The sequence below is a fragment of the Sander lucioperca genome, chromosome 22, assembly GCF_008315115.2.
Source record: "Sander lucioperca isolate FBNREF2018 chromosome 22, SLUC_FBN_1.2, whole genome shotgun sequence".
In the NCBI taxonomy this organism is placed as follows: Eukaryota; Metazoa; Chordata; class Actinopteri; order Perciformes; family Percidae; genus Sander; species Sander lucioperca.
The window spans coordinates 15,819,358-15,840,787 of NC_050194.1; the positions used below are offsets into that span (position 1 = coordinate 15,819,358).

The 21,430-nt window shown below is 38.7% G+C and overlaps 1 protein-coding gene across 1 annotated transcript in view; it reads right to left on the reverse strand.

Moving 5' to 3' along the window:
- Nucleotides 1–6,782: 6,782 nt before the first annotated feature.
- Nucleotides 6,783–21,430, reverse strand: part of cpn1 (carboxypeptidase N, polypeptide 1) — a 15,808-nt gene continuing 1,160 nt past the window's right edge. The window contains exons 2-9 of the mRNA XM_031315505.2: nt 19,097–19,293; nt 17,126–17,281; nt 12,765–12,941; nt 12,517–12,628; nt 9,441–9,580; nt 8,623–8,722; nt 7,419–7,537; nt 6,783–7,164 (exon numbers count right to left, since the gene is read on the reverse strand). Of these exons, the coding sequence (XP_031171365.2) occupies nt 7,054–7,164; nt 7,419–7,537; nt 8,623–8,722; nt 9,441–9,580; nt 12,517–12,628; nt 12,765–12,941; nt 17,126–17,281; nt 19,097–19,293 (1,112 nt within the window). The 3' untranslated portion in view covers nt 6,783–7,053. The remainder of the gene's footprint in view (nt 7,165–7,418; nt 7,538–8,622; nt 8,723–9,440; nt 9,581–12,516; nt 12,629–12,764; nt 12,942–17,125; nt 17,282–19,096; nt 19,294–21,430) is intronic.

The following is a 21,430-nucleotide window of genomic DNA, read 5'->3' on the forward strand; positions in this document are numbered from 1 at the left end:
GACCCGTAGCTGGCTCGGCTGATGCCTGACTGAAAAGAAAAGAAAGTGGTCCAACAGTACAGGAGGACTTGACTGATTTCATTATAGCTTTAATTTAACTTAACAAAATGACAAACTGCAGGATTGATTACCTTCACACTGTTATTTCTCAATAAAACATAGACTTGTGCAGAACTGTATATGGTACTGGTCCAACCAGGAGTAAAAGTAACTTAATTTACTCAAGTTGTATGCAGAAAAGTACAAATCTGTACTTTTTTTTAAAGGGAAGTATTGTAGGCTACTTTTTACTCCATTACATTTATCTGATAACTAGTTTGGTTACTGTGCAAATGATCAGTGTATAAAATATGATTTTATAGCAGATTTTAGTATAGATAAAACTACATTAGAATATGCAATTTAAACAGCTACAACATTAAAATGCTGCTTAAATCACTTATATTGATCAAATCATATAATATATAATATTACATTCACAGAGGCCATTTCTACTTTGGACATATGAGTTCTCTTTAGTAGGCAACAGACATGACTGATAATGCAAATAACCATTAGTTGCAGACTAATGGTTATTTGCATTATCAGTCATTATGCTGAAACTAACAAACTTTACTCATTTTGCTATCATATTAGACAAGGAAGCTCACAATTAAAAAGCTACTACTATACTGTAAGTCAACTTTTTCTCTCGAAAAATTACTTTAACAATGAATTGTTTATCGTAAAATTGTTGCACATTAATTTTCTGTTGATTGAAAATGTTAAAATACTTAAGTGTAATATACTAACTGTCACCTAATCATGGTGTCAGTAAACTCCTATAGGATATAGGACCAAACAAACAAATGTAAGTATACATCTTTAAAATCAATATACAACTTTTTACTTAACCTGGGTGTCAGCAATCTCTTATGGCTCACACTGTCAGCACATATATATTTCTATAAAGCATGTACAGTATTGCTAAATTTCGCAATTCCTTTTTTAAAACAGCCTATGACTTACATCCATCCGTTGCTAAATAAATGCAAAATTGATGTCATGTCAGCTTCAAGAGGTTAGAACAAACTAGTACAAATGATACATTTGGTAAAATGATTTCAAAAGCGTGTTTATCTTTCATTTACCAGATTGATTACAGTGTTCTAAGAACCCGTTCATGAGAATGCGTTGCAGCATGATAATCTAACATTAACCAACTTCCATAATAATGTCATCTATTGCATGTAAAATCCATGTGATGAGAAAACAATGTCCTTTTTTGTGGCAGAGAATGTACCAAAATCAACCCAAACATTTCCTCAATTCATTAGCTCAATCCTGTGCAAGTCAACGTATGTTTGGGCTGTCCACTCCACCCAGACCAAACACTGTTCACAGCAGTTTTAGGAAGTAACATCATCTAAATTTGCTTCTGTTCAAATTGCTCAGCATGAAAAAATAGAAAAAGGTAATCTGATGTTGAAAAGTTGAAGTTTTCTGACACCCAGTAGGAAGATGTGACCAATAGGCTACTCTGTTTTGTGGCCTCCCTCTCAAACTGCAGCTCTTTCATTTGGAATCATTTAGAGAGAGAAAATCAGAGTCCTTGCATGAGGGATTATACGTTTGGTAACCCTTTTTTCAGCCATGGCCATTGTGTGTTGTGGTGTGAAACACTAAATCTAGTCTACTCTTTTTTTTTGCTGTGTCTGCAGTAAATGACAGCTTCCTCATTATGTGTTCTTGCATGTGCAGAACAATAGCAGGAAACACAGTCAATTGGATGCTTTTTCCTTCAAGTGTTGGCACAGAAAAGGAAAAAGATACCAGAGCGAGGTCACACAAAAACACACATGAAAACAGGCTCAGTCACAAACACACATACAGTACCTGCATGCTCTAATATACACACAGACATAAATACAGATTAGCTTCATCATAACCACACGGTGTCATGTATAACCAAAATCTGACACGACAAATTACTAAATTACTGCTGGTATCACTCTACAACTTTCAGGAATGTCTGAAAAGCCGACTCTCGATATTGTTTGAGGGAGTTATGTTGCCTTTATTTCCATAAAAATGTAATACAGCTAATTTTGTAACACATGCCATGTCAGTGTACAACTTTTTTGTGTGTGTTCACCTATACATTTTACTGTAATATTCAGAACAAGACTAGAAAAAGGTTTAACTTCCTAATGGAAAGCCATCTCATCAACCTTCACATCTTCAATGGATTAATGGCCATCTTAAAAAAAAAACAAGGTTTTCAACTTCTGAACTGAGATGGCACTGCACCGCTTCTCTTTTATAGCCTAATCGAATAACATTACACATGTCAGAATTCAACACTTCTGCTTTACAATAAAAAGCTCTACGACCTATGAATATTTCACTGAGAGGTTACACAATAAAATACATTACAATAATAATTATATTTTCCACATGTGGCATATCAATACATTACTGTCATTTAAAAAACTAACCAAGTCTTCCCTTGATGTAGCAATTAGAGATGTTCTCCGATACTGCCTAAAATGCTGGTATCGGTATCAGGAAGTACTGGAGTTTATGCACCGATCCGATACCACGTAATAAAGCCCTAAAGAAAATCTATGTTAAAGTAGTTTATTTATGTTCTTTTTCCGTTATAACTGACTGTCAAACTGGATAATAAAAGAAAGTTCTGTGGTGTTCATGTTTCACAAAGAGTTTAACCTGAGCCTGTATGGATGTGATAATATCACATCCATACAGGGATAGTAGTATACACTTGTTAAAACATAATAAAATATATGATACACTGGTATCGGATCGGTACTCTCGGTATCGGCCGATTCGCAAGTTCATGGTATCAGAATCGGTATCGGGAAGCAAAAAATGGTATCGGGCCATCTCTAGTAGCAATAACGCCGCTTTTTTTGGCATCGTAAGTATCAGTTATCTTCCATGACCAAATGTAACGGACATTCGTTAATATTAAAAAGTTACGCACTAAAGCTTTAAATTAAGGTTCAATAAACTAAACAAACAAATAGATAAAAAAAAGATTTAGGATAAAAACAACAGAACAAATAAAACAGACTGTTTGCAAATGTATATGCATGTGGATGTATTGTAGATGACTGTGTGTGCATTGACATATATAGGTGCGAGAGTGTTTTTGTATGATTGTAAGTATGTAGGCATACATGTGACAAGTACTGTACTGTATTGAGAAAGTGTATTACCAGTATTACAGTATGTTTTTCATATAAGTTCGACTATAAGAAAAAAACGTTATAACGTGGGAAATGATTATATATATATATATTTGTCACTGTCCAATGAAATTTTTAGAGTGCTTGTTCTGTAACTTCCGATAAGTCAGTTTAGGAGATGTCTGACACTGGACCACTGGTGGGCTTCATTGACGCCACATATGGCCAACTAAGCGTGCACATACACACACACGTACGCACCCATACTACCGCTGAGAACCCTCCAGATCAGTGACTCTGTATGAAATGCTGGCTTTGTCTTCTCTCACAGTGGCCACTTTCATTCAGGGCCAGTATGTGGGTCTGTTGTTGTCTTTCAGTATTTGCTGCCAGTTGATCATCGCTATAATGCTCTGTAGGCAGAGAATACATTGGCTGTCGTACAATCGTTTGTACTGTGTTTGCTCTGAGAAACATCAGCCTGTGACAAAGTGTTGGAGTAGGCAGAAAATGGAAGTTATTGTACTGATTTATTGTAGTTACTGGACTCATAGCTGAGCTGACTCATAGCTGAGCTGATGTCAGTGAGTGAATGACTTATGATTATTATTATGACTCAGTTTAATTGAGAAAGTGTGATTGATGTTACATGACTAATGCCAGATTTCTTACAGTTCTTTCAGTTTTATATTACCAATGGTTCCTCTGGCCATTACTCTGCTTAATGTTCATTCATTCTAAAACACAAATCTACAATGTTCTGCTGCTGCATTTATTATATCCTACTCTAGTTATGGCTGGTAGCCGAGATTTAAAATAGCCACTCAAATAAATTGGGAGAGACAAAAAATTAGAAGGCAAAAAACTTTTTTTAATAAAGTTTTTATATTATTTAATGTATTATTTATATTATTTAATGTATTATTATTATTATCTATAGCAAATTAGCCACAGTAGCACATCAGTTGTATTTGGCCTGGAAAATGCAGGTTGATTGTCTTGTGTAAATTGTTTGGGCTTAAAATGTGTTTAAACTTCATCTTAAGAATGGAAATTTCACACTATATTATTAGTGTTACTCCATGTTTGTTAGTGTTACTCCATGTTTGTTTTCAGGGAACTTTCATATCACTGTCATAAATTGTGCCCAGTGAAGTGTGCGCTTTTTCCCTTTCCTGTTCGTCAGAGAGAGGCTATTGTTGTATTATGCGGTGTTTGTGAATGGCACAGGAAAACAAGTTGAGAGATCTCTTGTTTAAAAGTCCCAGTCCACTCTCAACAGAGTCCAGTTTGACAGAGTCCAGCTCGATTTTAGTTTGGACTATACTTGACTTACTTATTCTCTGGGCAAGGAACCATACTGTGAAAATACAGGGTCACATGAATTTTCAAACAAGTAAAATGTATTTAAATAGCACACTTTCCAGATAAGGCTACATCAGCCTAGGATTTGACAAATCAAATAACACGATTATATTAGTGTAACACATTAATAAATCCAAACCAAGAGTTCCTCAATTTAGCATTGTGCATTGTTCTAACAGACGTCATCCTGTCCTTTGCTGCCACCTCCAGGGAGCTGAAGCTTAGTCTTGTTCTGTATGTATCATCTGCCTTCCCAGCTCATAACAAAGGTAGCATTGTAGTGATCAGCAGTACACAACAATGTTTCTTGTTACTTATGAGTGTACTTAAAAGAAGTTGTAGGACTGCACCACTAGGAAAACAGTGGGTTCTGATTAGTGTTCCCAGATCCTTGGATGAGGCTTGTCATATGACAGTGGGCGGCTGTGGCTCAGGAGGTAGAGCTGTTGTCCACTGATTGCAGGGTTGGTTCGATCCCCGTCTATCCACATGTTGAAGCGTTCTTGGGCAAGACACCAGTGGTTGGCCAGCACCTTGCATTGTAGCTTGCTGCTGTATGAATGAGGCAGAATTGTACAGCCCTTTGGATAAAAGCGCTATTGAAATGCAGTCCAATCTACCATTTACAGTAGTGTTAATGCACAGTGGATAAAAACTTTGCCAATTGATCAATGTGACAAATCCCATAATGTACAATCAAATTACTGTAATCGTCTTTTGTTGCAATAACGAACAAGCCCCTTTCTTGGACACTCAGCCATTTCGAATAAATCTCGATTGATTGGTTATCGGCTTCATGAGTAGAAGGGGTTTGTTCCACCAACTAGTAGGTTCAGAAGGCCATTATCATCTAAGGACAGTTTAAAATGTATTTCATATTTTAGCCTGTTACTGTCACCATGGTGACACATGAGACAATGACAACAGAACAGTGAAATTGTTCAAGATATAAAGTCAGCCGTAGAATAAAACAAACAATCTGCAAATATTAAAAATTGGTCTCCATGTGCAGTCTGTCCGCATTGAATACGACAATATTGTATTATAATATTATTGCAGTCATCATGGAGGTGTCCAAAAGTACACTGGATCATTGTAAAAGGGAGACATATAACGTTTCTGCATGTTAGACTGTAAATAATCAGCTGAACTTGAAAAGAAGCACAGTGAACAAAGTAGGGCTGCAACTAACAATTCTTTTTTATTATCAATGAATCTGATGATTATTTTCTTGGATAATCATCTATAAAACTAAAAATGCCATTCACAATATCCTCGAACTCAAGGTGACATCATCAAATGTCTTGTTTTGTCCGACAAACCGCCCAAAACCTGCAAATATTGAATTTACAATTATGTAAAACAGCGACAAGCTGCAAATCCTCACTTTGAAGAAGCTGGAACCAGAGACTTTTTTAGCCTGAAAAGAAGGACTTTGAATCGACTTTGGTTTATCGATTAAACGTTGCAGCAAGTACAAAGACACAGGCATTTAAGTAGACCAAGTAATTGAAAGTGGGTTTGGTAAAATTAGAAAGGTTTCAGAAGCAGATGTTTGTCTGGTTGAACAGAATCAGAAAAGTTTTTCCTGAGCTGAAATTCAACTTTTTAGGAATGATCAGTTATAGGGACAGCCATGTTTTGCTTCCCTCTTTGTGCAGCAGTGACATCTACTCGTCTAGGTCTGTAAAACACAGCCTGAGAGGTCAGCAGGAAAAACTAAAATTTTCCAGTGAGCCCTACATAATTTCCAGATGACCAGAAGAGATTGGAAGCATCCCACCGAATAATACAGTGAGAAAGATGATAATGCTAGAATGCTAGTTTGTTCTTGTAAGTTTCAAACTCAGTTCCATATAACAATAACACAGTAAAAGTCAAAGTTAAGACTTTATCAAAGCACCTTTTGTTGAAATATAAACTACAACTTTGTAACTGAATCTGTGCAAGCGTGCAGGGTGCATTACGGCTGCCAAGGTTCTGAACCAGGTTAGCTTTACATGGTGCTAATTAATGATTTTCTCAAGGATATTCTCTGCACTTCCTGTTTTTGTTAATTAGTTTTTATGTTATTCTTGTAATCTTCAGATGTCCTTTAGTCATTATGTCTGTTATAGGGTGGATTAAGTAATGATATATTATTATTGGCATTATTATAATAATAATTGTTATTATAATGAGTGAGAAAACACAATATACAGAGATGGTAAATGATGACAGCAAAAACATTGTTTTAATTTTTAATTTTCATCAAATTATTGTAATCAAAATCCAAAAAGTCCTTTACAAATACAGGATAGCTGTGTTCATACATATCAACACTGTTACATAAATACACCAACATTCCTTAATAGGGACACAAAAAACACAAACAAAAATGCAAAGGTTTGAAATACATAACAATAGGACTACAAAGGTAAAATTACATACATTTATAATGGTCAATGTATGTGTGCATGTGTGTACGTGTGTATATGTATATGTTATTGTCCATGTCTCATCTAGGGCCGAGTTTTAAGGGGGTTTTGGGAGATGAGAGGTTCTTCTTGCCGTTATGGGGCTTCACTTTCAGGTTTTGTTTTGGTGCCGGTTTCAAGTAAAAATGAAGCTGTAAGGGAAGAGATGGAGAACAAAAGTGTGAATGTTCAAGGCAGAGTACATTTCCAGCCTATAAGAACATGCAGACACACAAAAATGATTCACAAGCAGAGTCGGGTTCTCTAAAAGTGAATTTGAACTACTTACTACCTGCTTTTTCACTAAAAAGAAAAGGTAAATTGGTTGGTACAACTGTGAATCAGCTGTTAGATTCCTGTCTTTTGCACCAATATACATGCCCTTTCCATATAGATAGAAACTCACATGTATGGCCTCCGCTGGTCCCACTGTGACAGTGCTGGTGGAGGGGGCGTAACCTGGGGCCAATACTGTCACAGTGTAGGTGCCTGGTAACAGAAGTCTGAAATAGTCACCATCCACTCCTGGATGAATGAAGACATGGGAAAAGATGAGAGGTGGAAACATCCAACTAGTTTATTTCAAATTTTAAGTTAGGCCTACACAGTGGTGGAAAAGTATTCAGATGCATTGCTTAAATAATGGTAGCAATACCACTCTGTATCACCAGTCTGGTATGACCAGTACCGTGTGGTGGCTAATGTTAGCGAATGTTAGCTAACTTTACACGGATATTACTGTGTAATTGACTGATTCAGTTTTCTGACTTGAAGACACCTTTTTATTTGTGCTACTGTTACAGTAGAATTAGCATGTATTATTATCCTGTAATTGTCACTTATGTACCCACTATTCATGTAAAATGGCCTCTGGTAGAGTAATAGTAATGATTGCTAATTATTACTGATGCTTTAACATGTAAACATTTTAATGCCAAAGTCGGCCAAAGTGGAACTGATTTTAGGTATTTTTAATATACTGTTGGGGGTTTAATTTACTGTTTTGTAATTAATCAGATGTAATGCGCTCATTACAGATTTTTAAAGTCTAATCTAAAGTAGTAACTATAGCTGAAAAGTAACTTTCCCTCTTAAATGCAGTGGAGTATAAAGTAGCATACAATTTTTTGTGGCATTTTTAAGCCTTTATTTGACAGGACAGCTTACACTTGAAAGGGGAGAGAGAGGGGGAATGACATGCAGCAAAGGGTCACAGGTCAGAATTGACCGCTGCGGCTATAGGATAGAGCCTCTGCGCACGCTCTAACAGGTGAGCTACCCAGGCACCCCAGTAGCATACAATTGTAATACTCAAGTAAACTACAAGTACCTCAGAATTTACCTTCAATACATTACTCATTAAATACAATACTCTTCTAAATGTAAATACAGTGCCCATTCAATTATTTTAAGTGCATTTCCACTATTGGCCACTAGGTAGCAGCTTGTTCCATTTCAGTGTGAGGATTGCCAGGACATTAGCAGATCATTTACCACATACCTCACATTCTCACATACTTCTTAAACCCTGCAGTTAAGGAGTAAAAAAATACCAGCAAATAACCACATCTGTGTAACAATTAACTGACACCCCTCCAGCCCCTTCTCACCACTGGTCACATCGTGGTTGATGCCAGCCACTGCAACCTCAGCGTTGCCAACAGGGTTGTTGTTTTCATCATACACCATGCCTTTTATCCCATGATGCACCTGAAAAACAAGTTATTTTTCCATTTAATTTGACCAATTTCTCACAGTTCTTTCTTTTATGGATCCTGCCATTTGTGCTTGAGCTTGGGCCACCCGAAATACGTGACGTTAATCTAGGCAAGTCAGGTATGTGTAACCATAGATAGCTTTGTGTTTGAATGCTGCAATGAATTACAGCATTGATTGCAAGTCATATCAGGTCATAAACTACATTTCCACGGCAAACTTTCTAAAAACATTAGACCTTATTAACCCTCCTTGGCCCTGTGGTCTGCAACAGACATACAGTCAAACAAGACCAGACAGCATCTGAAGGCCATTTCAGTTTGGTCTATTTAATCAGTGCTGCAGAAAAAGTTGTGCATTTCTGAGCCCTCTCTTGGGGCTTAAGAAACACTATTAGTGGCAATGCATCACTGTATTTTATCTCAGCACTCTGACAATCTTAAATAAAGGATATTTTGTATCTCATACTTTGTCCTTTCATACTTGACGGAGGGAAGTCAGTTTACTCGTATTACACTTAATTTCATGCAGCTCATTTTAAGTCACTTTATCCATGGATTCCCAGCCAACATTTCCAAGAAGCCAGGGTATTGGACTCATGACTCTTGGTAGTTGGGTTTTTGTGTGTAACTGTATGTCTGCGTATTTGTGTGCACCTAGTTGATTGACCAGTAACTTGGCAAATTGTGAGAGTCTGTATGTGTGTTCTGACCTGTTCAAGGTATGAAACCAGTGCTTCTCGGTTGCCCAGCCATTCTCTAGGCAGTGCTGATGCTGGAGGAAACTTATCACAGCTCAGCTCCAGGGTGATCTCAAAACAGTTGGTGTACAGGTAGTTGAAGTCCTGCATGCCTGAAACACACAGAAATAGACGCTTTACTTTAGATTTCAAGAAAAGATCACCAAGATCTCTTGTTTTATTTCAATGGTTCCCAGGGTGGTTTATAGAGACAGACTTTCAACATCTTTTAGACAGACTGATATTACACCCAACTACAGAAATTTTTTTTTGAAAACCTTAATTTTCCAAGTCTCTGGCTTTGCAACTTTGCAATACAGCAATACTTTTCATAGAAGCTTAATGCATATGAGGCCAGGGTTGGGAGGGAAAGTTCAAATGTAACCTCATAGACCATGACATAAGACTTGGCGCAAAAAGAGTTGGTAAAATAAACATAACATGCTCCTGCTAAATGCGACTTTGGGCGTTTTCATCCAATTCAAAAGCTTGCATGACTCAACCGAAAAGCTCAACACATTCCTAAGAATAATCCTGACCAGTCCAGACCAAGATTTACAGATCAAAGATGTGAATTTTGTTATTGTTGCAGTTACAGATTAACTGAACTGAAATTGAATACATGCCCAGACAGTTTGATGAATGTGTAACTGTATCTTCCAAGCATGCTATGGCAAAACATTTCTCATAAACCAAACGTGGGTTTTCAACAAAAAACACAAAGAAAAGTAGAATTACAGTACAGTAATCAATACAATATCTTACTGTAAACAAACAAAAAACAATAAAAACAATGAATAATTAGTTAATTAATAAAAAATAGAGTGCAATGGTAAGGGGATGGGGTGGACGGTTTATGGATCCTGCTTTCTGGTAGGGTCTGGCCACATCACCTCATTCACATCACAATTATTATCATCCCTGGCCAGGCAACGGGGGAAATATCACAGTGCATGCCGTATCCAGCCCTGGACTGACCCCACCTCAATGTCTCTGCATGCCTCTTCTATTGCTTGCAGAAGAGGCATGTGGGCATGTGGTTGGTGGTTGTGCACTTTCCATCGCCAAGCTGATAAAAAAAATCTTTAATCAGACTGAGAAATGGGGAGTAAGGGGCCAAGTATACTGTGAAGTTACAGTATTGTGATTGGTGAACCAGTCCCGGACCAGAGCAGCCTGGTGAAAACTAACACTATCCCAGATGCTGTGGTCCGTCTTGTACATCTACATTATGTAGTGCATCCAGAAATGTGATTATATGTGCAGTATTGTAGGGACCTAGAGTGGCATGGTGATGGAGAACTCCCTGCAGACTAATGGCGTGTGTGTTGCCAATTTCATATAGTGCTTTGCATTTTAAAGATAAGTGTTTTCCCTAATTGCAAGAGTTTTCATTCTTGAACAAAGTTTATAATGTAAAAAACTGTGTGTAGTGTTTTGTAAGAAGTGTGTTGCAGGATTGCAAACAAAGTGCAAAGCAGAAAACATGTTTGTAAGTTTTGATGCTTTTGTCTAAGCATTCATTTTTAGCGTGTAAGCAAGATTGCCTTTTCAGGAAAAACTTCAGGACAGGGCAGGCCAACAATCACCCACTTTGCCAGGATTAGTGCAAACTAGCAAGATCTACGATAGGCATTTTCAAGCTAGCAGCTAATGTTACAGTCCCTTTCCGTGGCTATTACAGGCAGCCCCGCACCCACAAGCTGTAACATAACTGCAGTGATCGCGGTTTATCAAAACTGTGGTGTTTTTGGGGAAGCAAGAACTGCAGTTAAAGAGTTAAAGAGATTCTTGCAATTTTTGGTTGGCATCTTCATGGTTGAATGCACTTATTGTAAGTGGCTTTCGTAAAAAGCCTCAGCTGAAAAATTAAATGTAAAGTAAAATGATAGTATTTTAACAAATATTAGTGGGTCGTACAATTCTGTTAACAGCTGTAACTGTTTGTGCATATGACTGTTAAGCTGTAGTCTTTGTAATTAATAAGCTATGTGTTAACGATGATGATGATGATGATGATAAATTTCAATTTTGGCCACTAGGTAGGGATCTGACTTTAGTTTTAGGCCACCCTTACCGACAAGCAACCTATAGATCTGTAAGTCTGATTTTAGGTTGAACTGGCTTTGTTCTATTTGTATTCTAATTCTCTGCCACGTTTGAATTAATGTTAGGTATTGTATTGTAGTGTTCAGGCACATGAGTCAGTATGAAATGGATACATTTGTCAATTTGTGGACCACGGTTCACCACTGTGGCAAAGTGTGTCCCAAACATCCCTGCAACTGCTTGAACCAAGAGTTACTAACTAAACAGTTCTTACCGCTGTCAGTGAAAAAATGAACTGGACACAGGTGGCAGCTCTGTGCAGCTGAAGGGAAAGCTGAAATAAAATATAAATACATCTTGGGTGCACGTTCAAAAAATTCAGACTAACCTCCCTTCAGGAGACTACCCTCCCATCCCCTGCTAGTACTTTTCATACAATCCCTAAGGTTTTTGTTGGCATGTGTCATTTACAAAGTTAAGCAGCTAAACTGAGGGGTCAGTGGAAGTGCAGCTGTTGGTGTAGAGAAGGTGAAGAGGTTAAAGGCAAGAGCAGAGCACAGAGGCCTCGGAAAGAGTCAGAGAGTTCATGACGACACAGGGAAAGCCGGCCTTGTGCGCCACTCAAGGCATGTCATTCATGCTGAAGTCTATGCCAGCGCCTGCCATCATTCCTGCCGGTGGCCTTGTCTTTCTTAATGCCATGATAATGGACACTCTCCAACACCTTGGAACAATCTGTTTTTGTATGTGGACTTGGTGAGTCAGTATTGTGCTTTCTGGTGTTGGTAGAAAAATTCAACTTATTCTATCCAACAGGTAGTCTTGACTTGCCTTCATTGTTGTGGCTGTGCACTTTTGGACACTGTAATAAAATCAGGGAGGGTATTTTTAAAGATGATAGTGGGATACATACGTTTCATGATTCCAGTGGAGTTTCTAGTGTTTTTAAAAGTCTGTTTTATTTGTTACTTTCTCTTCACGAGTCAGAGGTTTTGCTTACCTTTAGACAGAGAGTACCAACTGGCCCCATTGGTGATTCCCTCATCGAAGAAGTCCCCACAGTTCCAACCCTTGTGCATCCAGCTGTGAGCATATGAATAGGTCCTCGCCAACTGTCATCAAACACAAATGCACATGCGGCCATCCATTCACATGATTTCACACACACACACACACACACACAGTGATGAGATTATTAGATCAGATCAGTGTGTGACATCTGGAAAGAATGTCTAATCTGCAGCACACCTTTCTGAAGATTTTGTCATCTGGAGTGGCCGCGTACGTGGTCCTCCCTCGAATGCGAGGGTCTCTCGACTTGTCGAAGGGGTAATTGGCTACCACGGCTCCTCCATGGAGGTTGGCTGACAGGACAAAATTGTAGTTTTGCATCCATTTTATGACTGCCAAAGTCTCTGGTTCAACCTGTGGAGGATATAGATATAACTTTTAGGGTGGATGTACTTGCAGGACAATGTACATGACATATGGACCTTTTTATAAAATGATATACATACAAGCCATATTGAATGTTATTGCATTGTAGTGCAGTCTTTACATAAAACGTTCAACTCTTATTTTTGTAAAATATGGTCCAGATTTAGTACATACATTCTTCCCCAACCCTTAAATTAAACTGTCAATGGCCTCTTAGTGCCTGTCAGCCCTACTGTATATTGTCTTGTTAATGATATTATTACACATAACCTTCACTTCATCCCAGGCTTTTCATAAACAACATAAGTGGACTAAAGACATCTGGTTTTCTTTTCACCCAGAACCATGGGCTTCTCAGCTTGGCTGGTTCAGGACTAATCTTTGTTTTCTCTGCTTTTCCATATGCAAATATTTTCTTTTTTATTAATAAAATAAATAAATAAATAATTAATTAGGCATGGTTTGTGTTTGTTAAAATGCCCTCCTTTTCTGTTTTTGAGTCTAGAGTTAAGGGAAAACAAGATGATGCAGGAAACAAATCTGCAAGGATAGAAACACAAAAGTTACTACTACAGCAAATCTACAATATGCAATCTCTTGTAATAGGGTAAATTGTGGCGTCTCCTGTGAAATGCTACAAACATCTTAAACCTTTAAATTCCACATCTAACTATTCTAACACGCTCCGAGCCATATATCATGCATGAGAACAAGAAGTAATGCCTTTCCTTGAGTAAGGTATGTGGGACAATAAACACAGTCTGGTTCAGCTGAAAAATACTCAGGCCGATCAGAGACGACTGGCCTTGAGGTGAGCCTTCTGTTTTCAGGACTGGCAGGTGTTTATTGTTTGTGGATCTTTATATACCCTTATGCATGCTTGAGGTCAGAGCTGTCACCATCGTGTAGAGTTACATGTAAGGAGCACACATATACCACACACACACACACACACACACACACACACACACACATGCACACACACACGCACACGCACACGCACACACACACACACACACACACACACACACACACACAGACACTATCTTAGTGTTACAAAGATCAAATAACTGAACAGAATACAATGGCATCTTAAATACAAATCCACACAAATCCACACATTCTGGATCACTCAGTGGTTCATTGACAGACAAGGTTAGATTTCACACTGTATGGGGGATGTCCTCTGCAGGCCAATCAAATCAGTTGTCATCATTTCTATTTTTAATACAGGAACCAAAATAGTGCCATATGTCACCTGGTAGTTCCTGAGTTATTGCAGCTGATTCAAGATTACTCTGCTGGGTCATAATACACATTTTTTTCACCTTTGCCCTGTCTAAATTTGTAAATAAGTTTTTTTCTTTTCTTTTTTTATTAAACTTATTCCTCTGAATGAAACATCATCAGTTGGCTAATTAAAATGTAGCATTGCTGAACCTGCAGGCGAGGGGGCTTGTGGCTTCATGCAGCCTGTGAGGATGTAATCCCGACCAGCATGAATGAAGTATCTGTAACAGTGGCACAGTTACTCTTTTGTGTTTGCCTTTCAGGAGGCCGTCATGTGGGTGGACAGCCAGCTCGCGACTGGGAGGACCAGCGTTTTAGTTTTCTCAACACATTTGCAGCCCGGGAACTAGTAAATGGGAAGAAAAAAAATCAATGGCTGTCTTTTGCTTGGGAACAAAACCACTTTATTCATATGTAATAAAACAAAGGGGAGGAGAATGCAATAACATTGTCAGTTATAATTATTTGGATCAACCGGTACTGGTTTTTCAAGCCCGATACCTATACAGATTATTACTAGTTTATGAAACCGATAACTGGTATTTAGACCCAATATGCATTTACAGTGGAAATGAAAAGATTTAAGTCAAAATTGGGATTTTGGAATGTTACAAACTCTAACACAAAACTTTGTTTAAATGCTTTAAGCAATTATTTAATAAATTAGAACCTTTCAACATAATACACAAGATCAGATTGTGGTCAGATAGTGTTGTGGGCGGGACATTAAGTCAGACTCAGTGGTGAGTGAAAACGAAGCAGACTGCCAAAAAATGGGCCAGTGGCGATAATCGGTCTATCCCTAATAATTATCACCTAAAATAATACCATACTCAAATATAGTTAATCTTGTCAACAGTGTTATAATCCAATGGAAACAAACACTGTTTCAGTCAGGAACACTCGTCATAGATTTAACCATTTATTGCAACAAATGGATATATAGTTATGCTTGGCGCTGATGGCTCCTGTCATGTTAGGACTCTGAATTAGGAAGGTGGAGGCTGGGGGGAGGTGGAAGCGAAGTGTAGCCAGCAGCAGTAGTGAATGAAGCAGCGTCAGTGTAGCAGGGATCAGTGAGGAGGGAGTCACATTTAAAAGGACCACCTTGATGAGAGAATGGCTGTGATTGGTGTGTGTCTGATAGGAATGATGTACAGTAATTCAATCAGCGGGTGTGTGACTCCCGTGTCCTGCATGAACTAACGCTAAGCTTAATTATATATTTGACTATATTTGGTTTTGGATACTTGGAGGAATGTTTTATTATATCTTCAGATAAATTATATTATCCAGCCATAATAACACCCAGTGGTTTCAAGCATGAGGGACAAAAGGGAAGGCCAGATTAGAGGATAAACCTCAAGGAAATGAACCTTGAAAACAGTAGCCCTTTAAGAGTCTGTTGAAGATAAGACGACTGCAGACGAGACACCTCCAAGGATCTGACCTTGATCCTTAAAATGTACTTTTCAGTCGACTAATCGCAATAGTTTGACAGCACATATTCTCATCTTTCCCTTCTTTCAACATTTTACGCTGCAGTGATATGAAATAATAAGTGCACAGTGAAATACAGTAGAGTCACCCAGAACAGAACTGTGTTTCTACCACAGCAGTTCATCAGCATATTTTGTTTTAAATCAATGACACAGTTTATCCCCCCAGTGTTATTCACAGTGTAGGGCATTTTTTATAATTGATGGAGAGGACATGTAGTAGCATGTACAGTACCTGACATTTCAGAGAGCTTAGTGTGTTTCTACCAAGTTACAAATGTTTCAAGGAACACAAAGCTGGATTAGTAGTTCAATAGTGTCGCAAAAAAAATATCCACCAGGGTTTTATCAGTTTTCCACTGCCCACTGGAAAAGAGCACACGGGTAAAGGTTTTTATTATTTAAAGACAGACTCGGCAATGATGATTTTGAGTGGAATTACATGATTGTTGAGAGTTGCTCACTATCTCAAGGTAGCAGATAACAGTTACACTCTCATACCGCAGAGTAGGTCAGTTCAAATTCTCATGGTGGTGACAAAATGACAAAAATGTTTAGCTGAAGCAGAAGGTCTTGGTATACTGTACATCTTGTTAGGTTGTTATTATTTCATGAGAGAAAGAGCTTTAGAGGACATCTGTATGTCAACTTTATTCTATGGTCTACCGCTAACATCCTTTATACATTTCAGAGCTTATTTTGAGCTTTGAATTCATCTCCTATGCTCCAAAGCAATCCACAAAAACTTACAGCAAACAGATAAAAAAATATTCAAACTCACATTGTTTTTAAAGGTTGCAAGTTTGGATCTAAAAGTATATTTTCAGTCATGCTTTTGTTCCACTTTCTCATCTGAGTTGGAACTAGTAACATTTTGCCACCTGTTTCATGTTGCAAAGACAAAGAAAAGCGGCCTCTTTCTGACCCAGAGGAAGAACAGCACAGTTTATATGAGGAGATATAGGTTTTACAGTAAATTAAGCAAACACGGCCATTGAAACGGGTCAGACTGTACAGCACACACAAACATACACAACATGAAACAGACAGCCTACTAAGGGATGCACTTACTGTTTGAACTTATGGACTGTTTTTTTTTTTTTTTGTAAAAGCTCAACTGGCAGTGGAGTCTGATCCAGTACAAATCTCATGAATCCGTTTATGTCAACAAAGTTAAAGCCAAGATAACTGAGCTATGTTACAGCTGCTCATTATTCAACTCCATACTCAAACAGTGAACACACCCTCACACAAGCAGAAGAAATGTACTCATTCATCTTCCTCTCTCTCTCTTCCACACAAGCACATACATGTATTTGCACACACAGACACACAGACATAGATAAATGAGTGTTTCCTGTGTGTTTATCCAGCAGCACTGACCTGTTGCTCCCAGTTGTCCGGCAGGGGTAGGTGGTGGTTTCGACCGTTGGTCTTCTCGTAGTAGTACATGAGTGCGTTCAGGTCTGGAAAGTTCCGGTTCAGATCAAAATCTCTAGCGTTCCCTCGACCCACCAGGTAGCCGTTGAACTCTGGACCCTGTTGGCCCACAGACAGAATATCAAGTTTCTCAAACAGCAGCTACTGTTGGGTTACTTTGTTTTTTTCCCAGTATTGATTGCATTATGATGTTTGGCCTCTTGGGTTTTAAGATATAGTTTTTCAAGCTATGAATTCATATTGCGTGGAAGCAGCAAAAGGAAAACTGGTTTGCATATTCCACAAACTGAAACTGCAAAGACAATCTGCAGTGTTTTTAATTTACAATAATTTCCTAGTTTTCTTAGGAATCTAAACTCAAACCCTTCCCAAAAAACTTTGAAAAGATGTTAAGAATACACAAACAGAGAAATTTCTAAGAAACTCAGAAGACCTGAGTTTGATAAAAAGCCTATAATATTGCATGGCAGACACAAAATTGAAGAATCTTCATTATACTCGGAACTCATGAGGTTGGCATTCATGCTTTGAGTCTCAACAACTATTGGATGGATTGCCATGAAATTTGGTACAGACATTCATGTTCCCCAGAGGATGAATCCTAATAACTTTTAGCGGCATGATCAGGTCAAAATCTTAACTTGTTCAATACTTCAGTTTATGAGCAAATACCGGAAAAACGAATGGCATTCCATCAGCCACAAATGTACTTTTTGTTTAGCGCTAACTAGCAAATGTTAGAGTGCTAACTACTGTAAGATGTTGAACATGGCAAACATTATACCTGCTAAACATGAACTTGTTGGCATTGTCATTGTGAGCATGTTAACATGCTGACTTAAGCATTTAGTGTACAGCCTCACAGCGCCGCTAGCGTTGACTCTTGTTTTATTATACTCAGGGCTCAGAGACCTCTTTCTCTATTTGACTCCAAATGAAACATTTAATCACAGTGTGACTTTTAAAATAAATTTTTCAGCAATGATACTCTAGCTATTTTTTTTTTATATATATATATATATATCTGGAGCAATTCCTAAAAATGATTTGTTACAAAATAAGGAGGCTCTTGTTGCTTCTGTGCAGACTTTCTGACCTGTTGTCAGACAACTGAAAGAACAGACTAGACCCTATATGGAAATACTTAAATATAAAATTTGTTGATGCCTTGGGCACATACAGATATTTTTGTTGCTCAATCAGTACCCCAAATCAACACTATGCCATCTAGGATTCTAGGAAATGAAGCAGCCTTCCCATTGTTGTCCAGATGCTGCTGCATCCAAACATCTGTTGATGCAACAAATTATAGTGCTTTGTTTGTGTGTGTCGTCTGAGTGGCAAAGAGAGGAACAGTCACGTGCAACTGGCTTCCTCGGGACATATAATTAGTCTCAAAGAGATTGTGTGTGTGTGTGTGTGTGTGTGTGTGTGTGTGTGTGTTTGTGTTAAAGGGGGTTGCATGTGTGTCTGTTGTTTCACGGGCCATATAATTACCCTTATGGTAGAAAGCTAGGGTCTCTCTCAGTGGGCTGATAGATGGCATTATTACAGACATTAGCAATCAGTGGAATATTTAATTAAATAAATTAATTAACAGTTTTTGGCTCTTGGTTGCTTGTCTTCAATGGATATAAACACACACACATACCTTGTATGATATCTGATGGCGTTAGATATGTGTTATGCTGTGATTTAACTTGCAGGTGTTTAGTTTTCCTGAGGGAACTTAACATTTCCAACATTTCCACTGGCAGGAACACAATCAAGCAAAAATGTGGAAACTTTCTCTCTACAAGTGGCAAATGATTGCTGAAGAAAAACAGCCAGAGGCATCCCAGTTGGCGATTTTCCCTGGTTTTCTTTTAGCACGTGGAAGCCTGGAGCTCACGTGTATGTCAGGGTGTACTTTACCTGTCTGGCTGCCACCTCATAGCCATCGGGGTTCATGGAGGGCAGGATGTGGATGCGCGTGTCATGGATCAGCCTCATGATCCGCTGGTTTCCGGCCCGATACTCCTCGCACAGAAACTGGGAGAACTTAATGAGCAGTTCACGGCCGAGCACTTCGTTGCCATGCATGTTGCCCACGTACTTGAACTCCGGCTCCACTGGGGAGGAAGTGGAGAGATGGAGGGGAGCATGAGGTCAAAAAGCCACACAGAGCTGCCAAGCATGACATTTAAAATGACTGCCTGAGCATGCACACGCATACATACACACATATGAGCACACTCACTACATGAAAATACAGTAGACTCAATAGGCTAGGCTCTCTTCATGTTTTAAATTGAGATTTTTTTATGAGTCTTTAAGGTAGTAACTTGAATTTCTATATGTTACAGGATTTAAACTATGTAACTTTTGGTCAGCAGCAGCCACTCTAGCCATAAATGGCATTTATGAGAAAATGGCAGATTCAATTTCCGTCTTTGTTATTATTCCTTGTCAAAATCTGGTGCCTATGTTACCAACAATACAACTCAACCTCTAGTACTGTAGCCTCGAGCTGCTAGCCTCAAGCAGAGATGAGGAGCCAGGTTCAGTAACCTCATTTCTTTTTATCTCTACACTTTTACTACACTACTCTACAATTTTTTTTCATTTTTAAACTTGTAGTCTTCAGCCTGAACTGACAATTTATCAGACTTCTCTGGAGCCACAACAGGCTTTATACACCTTTTATCACATATGCCGTATTACTCCTGAAGACCGGTAAACAGGCTTTGAATTTGCTAACATTAGCCACCATGAGTTACGAGACCAAGTAAGGTTGCAGTGACAAAACTCTTAATGTATTACATTGAGCAATGGTGCTGGGTTTTATTGCTTATGGAATCAACTTTTCATTTGAAAAAGAAAGATTGTGCTATGTTTTTCTTTCAAAACGCACAAAGTCTTGCTTTAAACTAAGTACTAACCTTAATGTCTTTAATTCTTATTTTCCTGATAAGGTAGAGCTCAAGATTCTGACAAAGGCGAGCTCTGGGGAGTGATTCTGATTACAGCTGATTGGATTATATGGACAAGATCATCTGGCATTCCTATGGGTATCTGCCACTGATTGGGTGAGCCACCTATCCAAACAGTCTCCCTCTCTGTGCAGGGTTCCCTCCTCTCAGGAGTCCCTTCATTAATCACTGCTATAGCGTTGATAGAACCAAGGGCCACCAAACACTGTAGCTAGACAGTGCTGCTGCTGAACACTAAAATAATGCTATGTGCCCTAACTATATGATTTTACACAAAAAAAAAACTAACATACTGTATCACTGCATTACTTTATTTGTTTGCACTTCAGTTGTTCATGAGAATAAATAAGTGTAGGTTTTTGGGGGGTGGGGTATTGTGGGGGTGAGCAGATACATCCATATGTATGAACACCCTTCACTAATTGCTTCAGGCACCGAAATGGCAGCTTGGGCGCTGTAATTCACCTCCTTTTCTTTAACGCGGGGCCAACTGGCTTCAGGTTCAGAAAACAGTATTGGCTCTATTGTGCAGCTTTAAACACACACACACACACACACACACACACACACACACACACACACATACACACACAGCAGCAGCAGCAGCATGTCAAACATGAACTTCCTAAAGGGTACAAGGGGGTTGACCCAGACAAGACCTCGGGTCACTCCCCTCCATGAAATGCACAGTTCCTGTTTTTCGCCCTTGGTCATCTTGCAACAGAACAGGCGCACATCCTTCCATTCTACTGAAGGAAGCCCCTACGTGTGCAAATGCAGAAAAAAATGCAAGCTCAGCCGCAGCCAAAAAAGCATTCCCTGCAGTTGTCAAGCTTTTTTTTCTTCAAAGAACTGCCATTCAAAATGCAAGAATGGAAAAAATATTCAATATCACTTACATGAGTGTGACCCTTTGGCCTGTTTTCAATACAAACATTGGCAATGATGAGGTTATGGTTTTCAATTTGCAACCGGTATGCAAAATAAACACCTGGAGAGCTGATTCCGTGGTTAGGAGAGGAGGGGAAACAAGCAAAGCTTTGCAAGAGCGGGTTCAGGGTTTAGGGCTTGTTGACTCAAAGCGAACTTCTGTGTCATCTGCTCTGCTTTGAATAACACCCCACATTCTGTCAAAGGGTTGGATAGCAAAAAATTGAAATGAATCACAGATGTTTTTTCACTTTTGCCACAGATTTACCGCCATCGAGGTTTATCAAAGAAGCCAGCTTGGGATAACTCCTCTGCCTCTTCTTCACTATCAATCCACACAGTAATT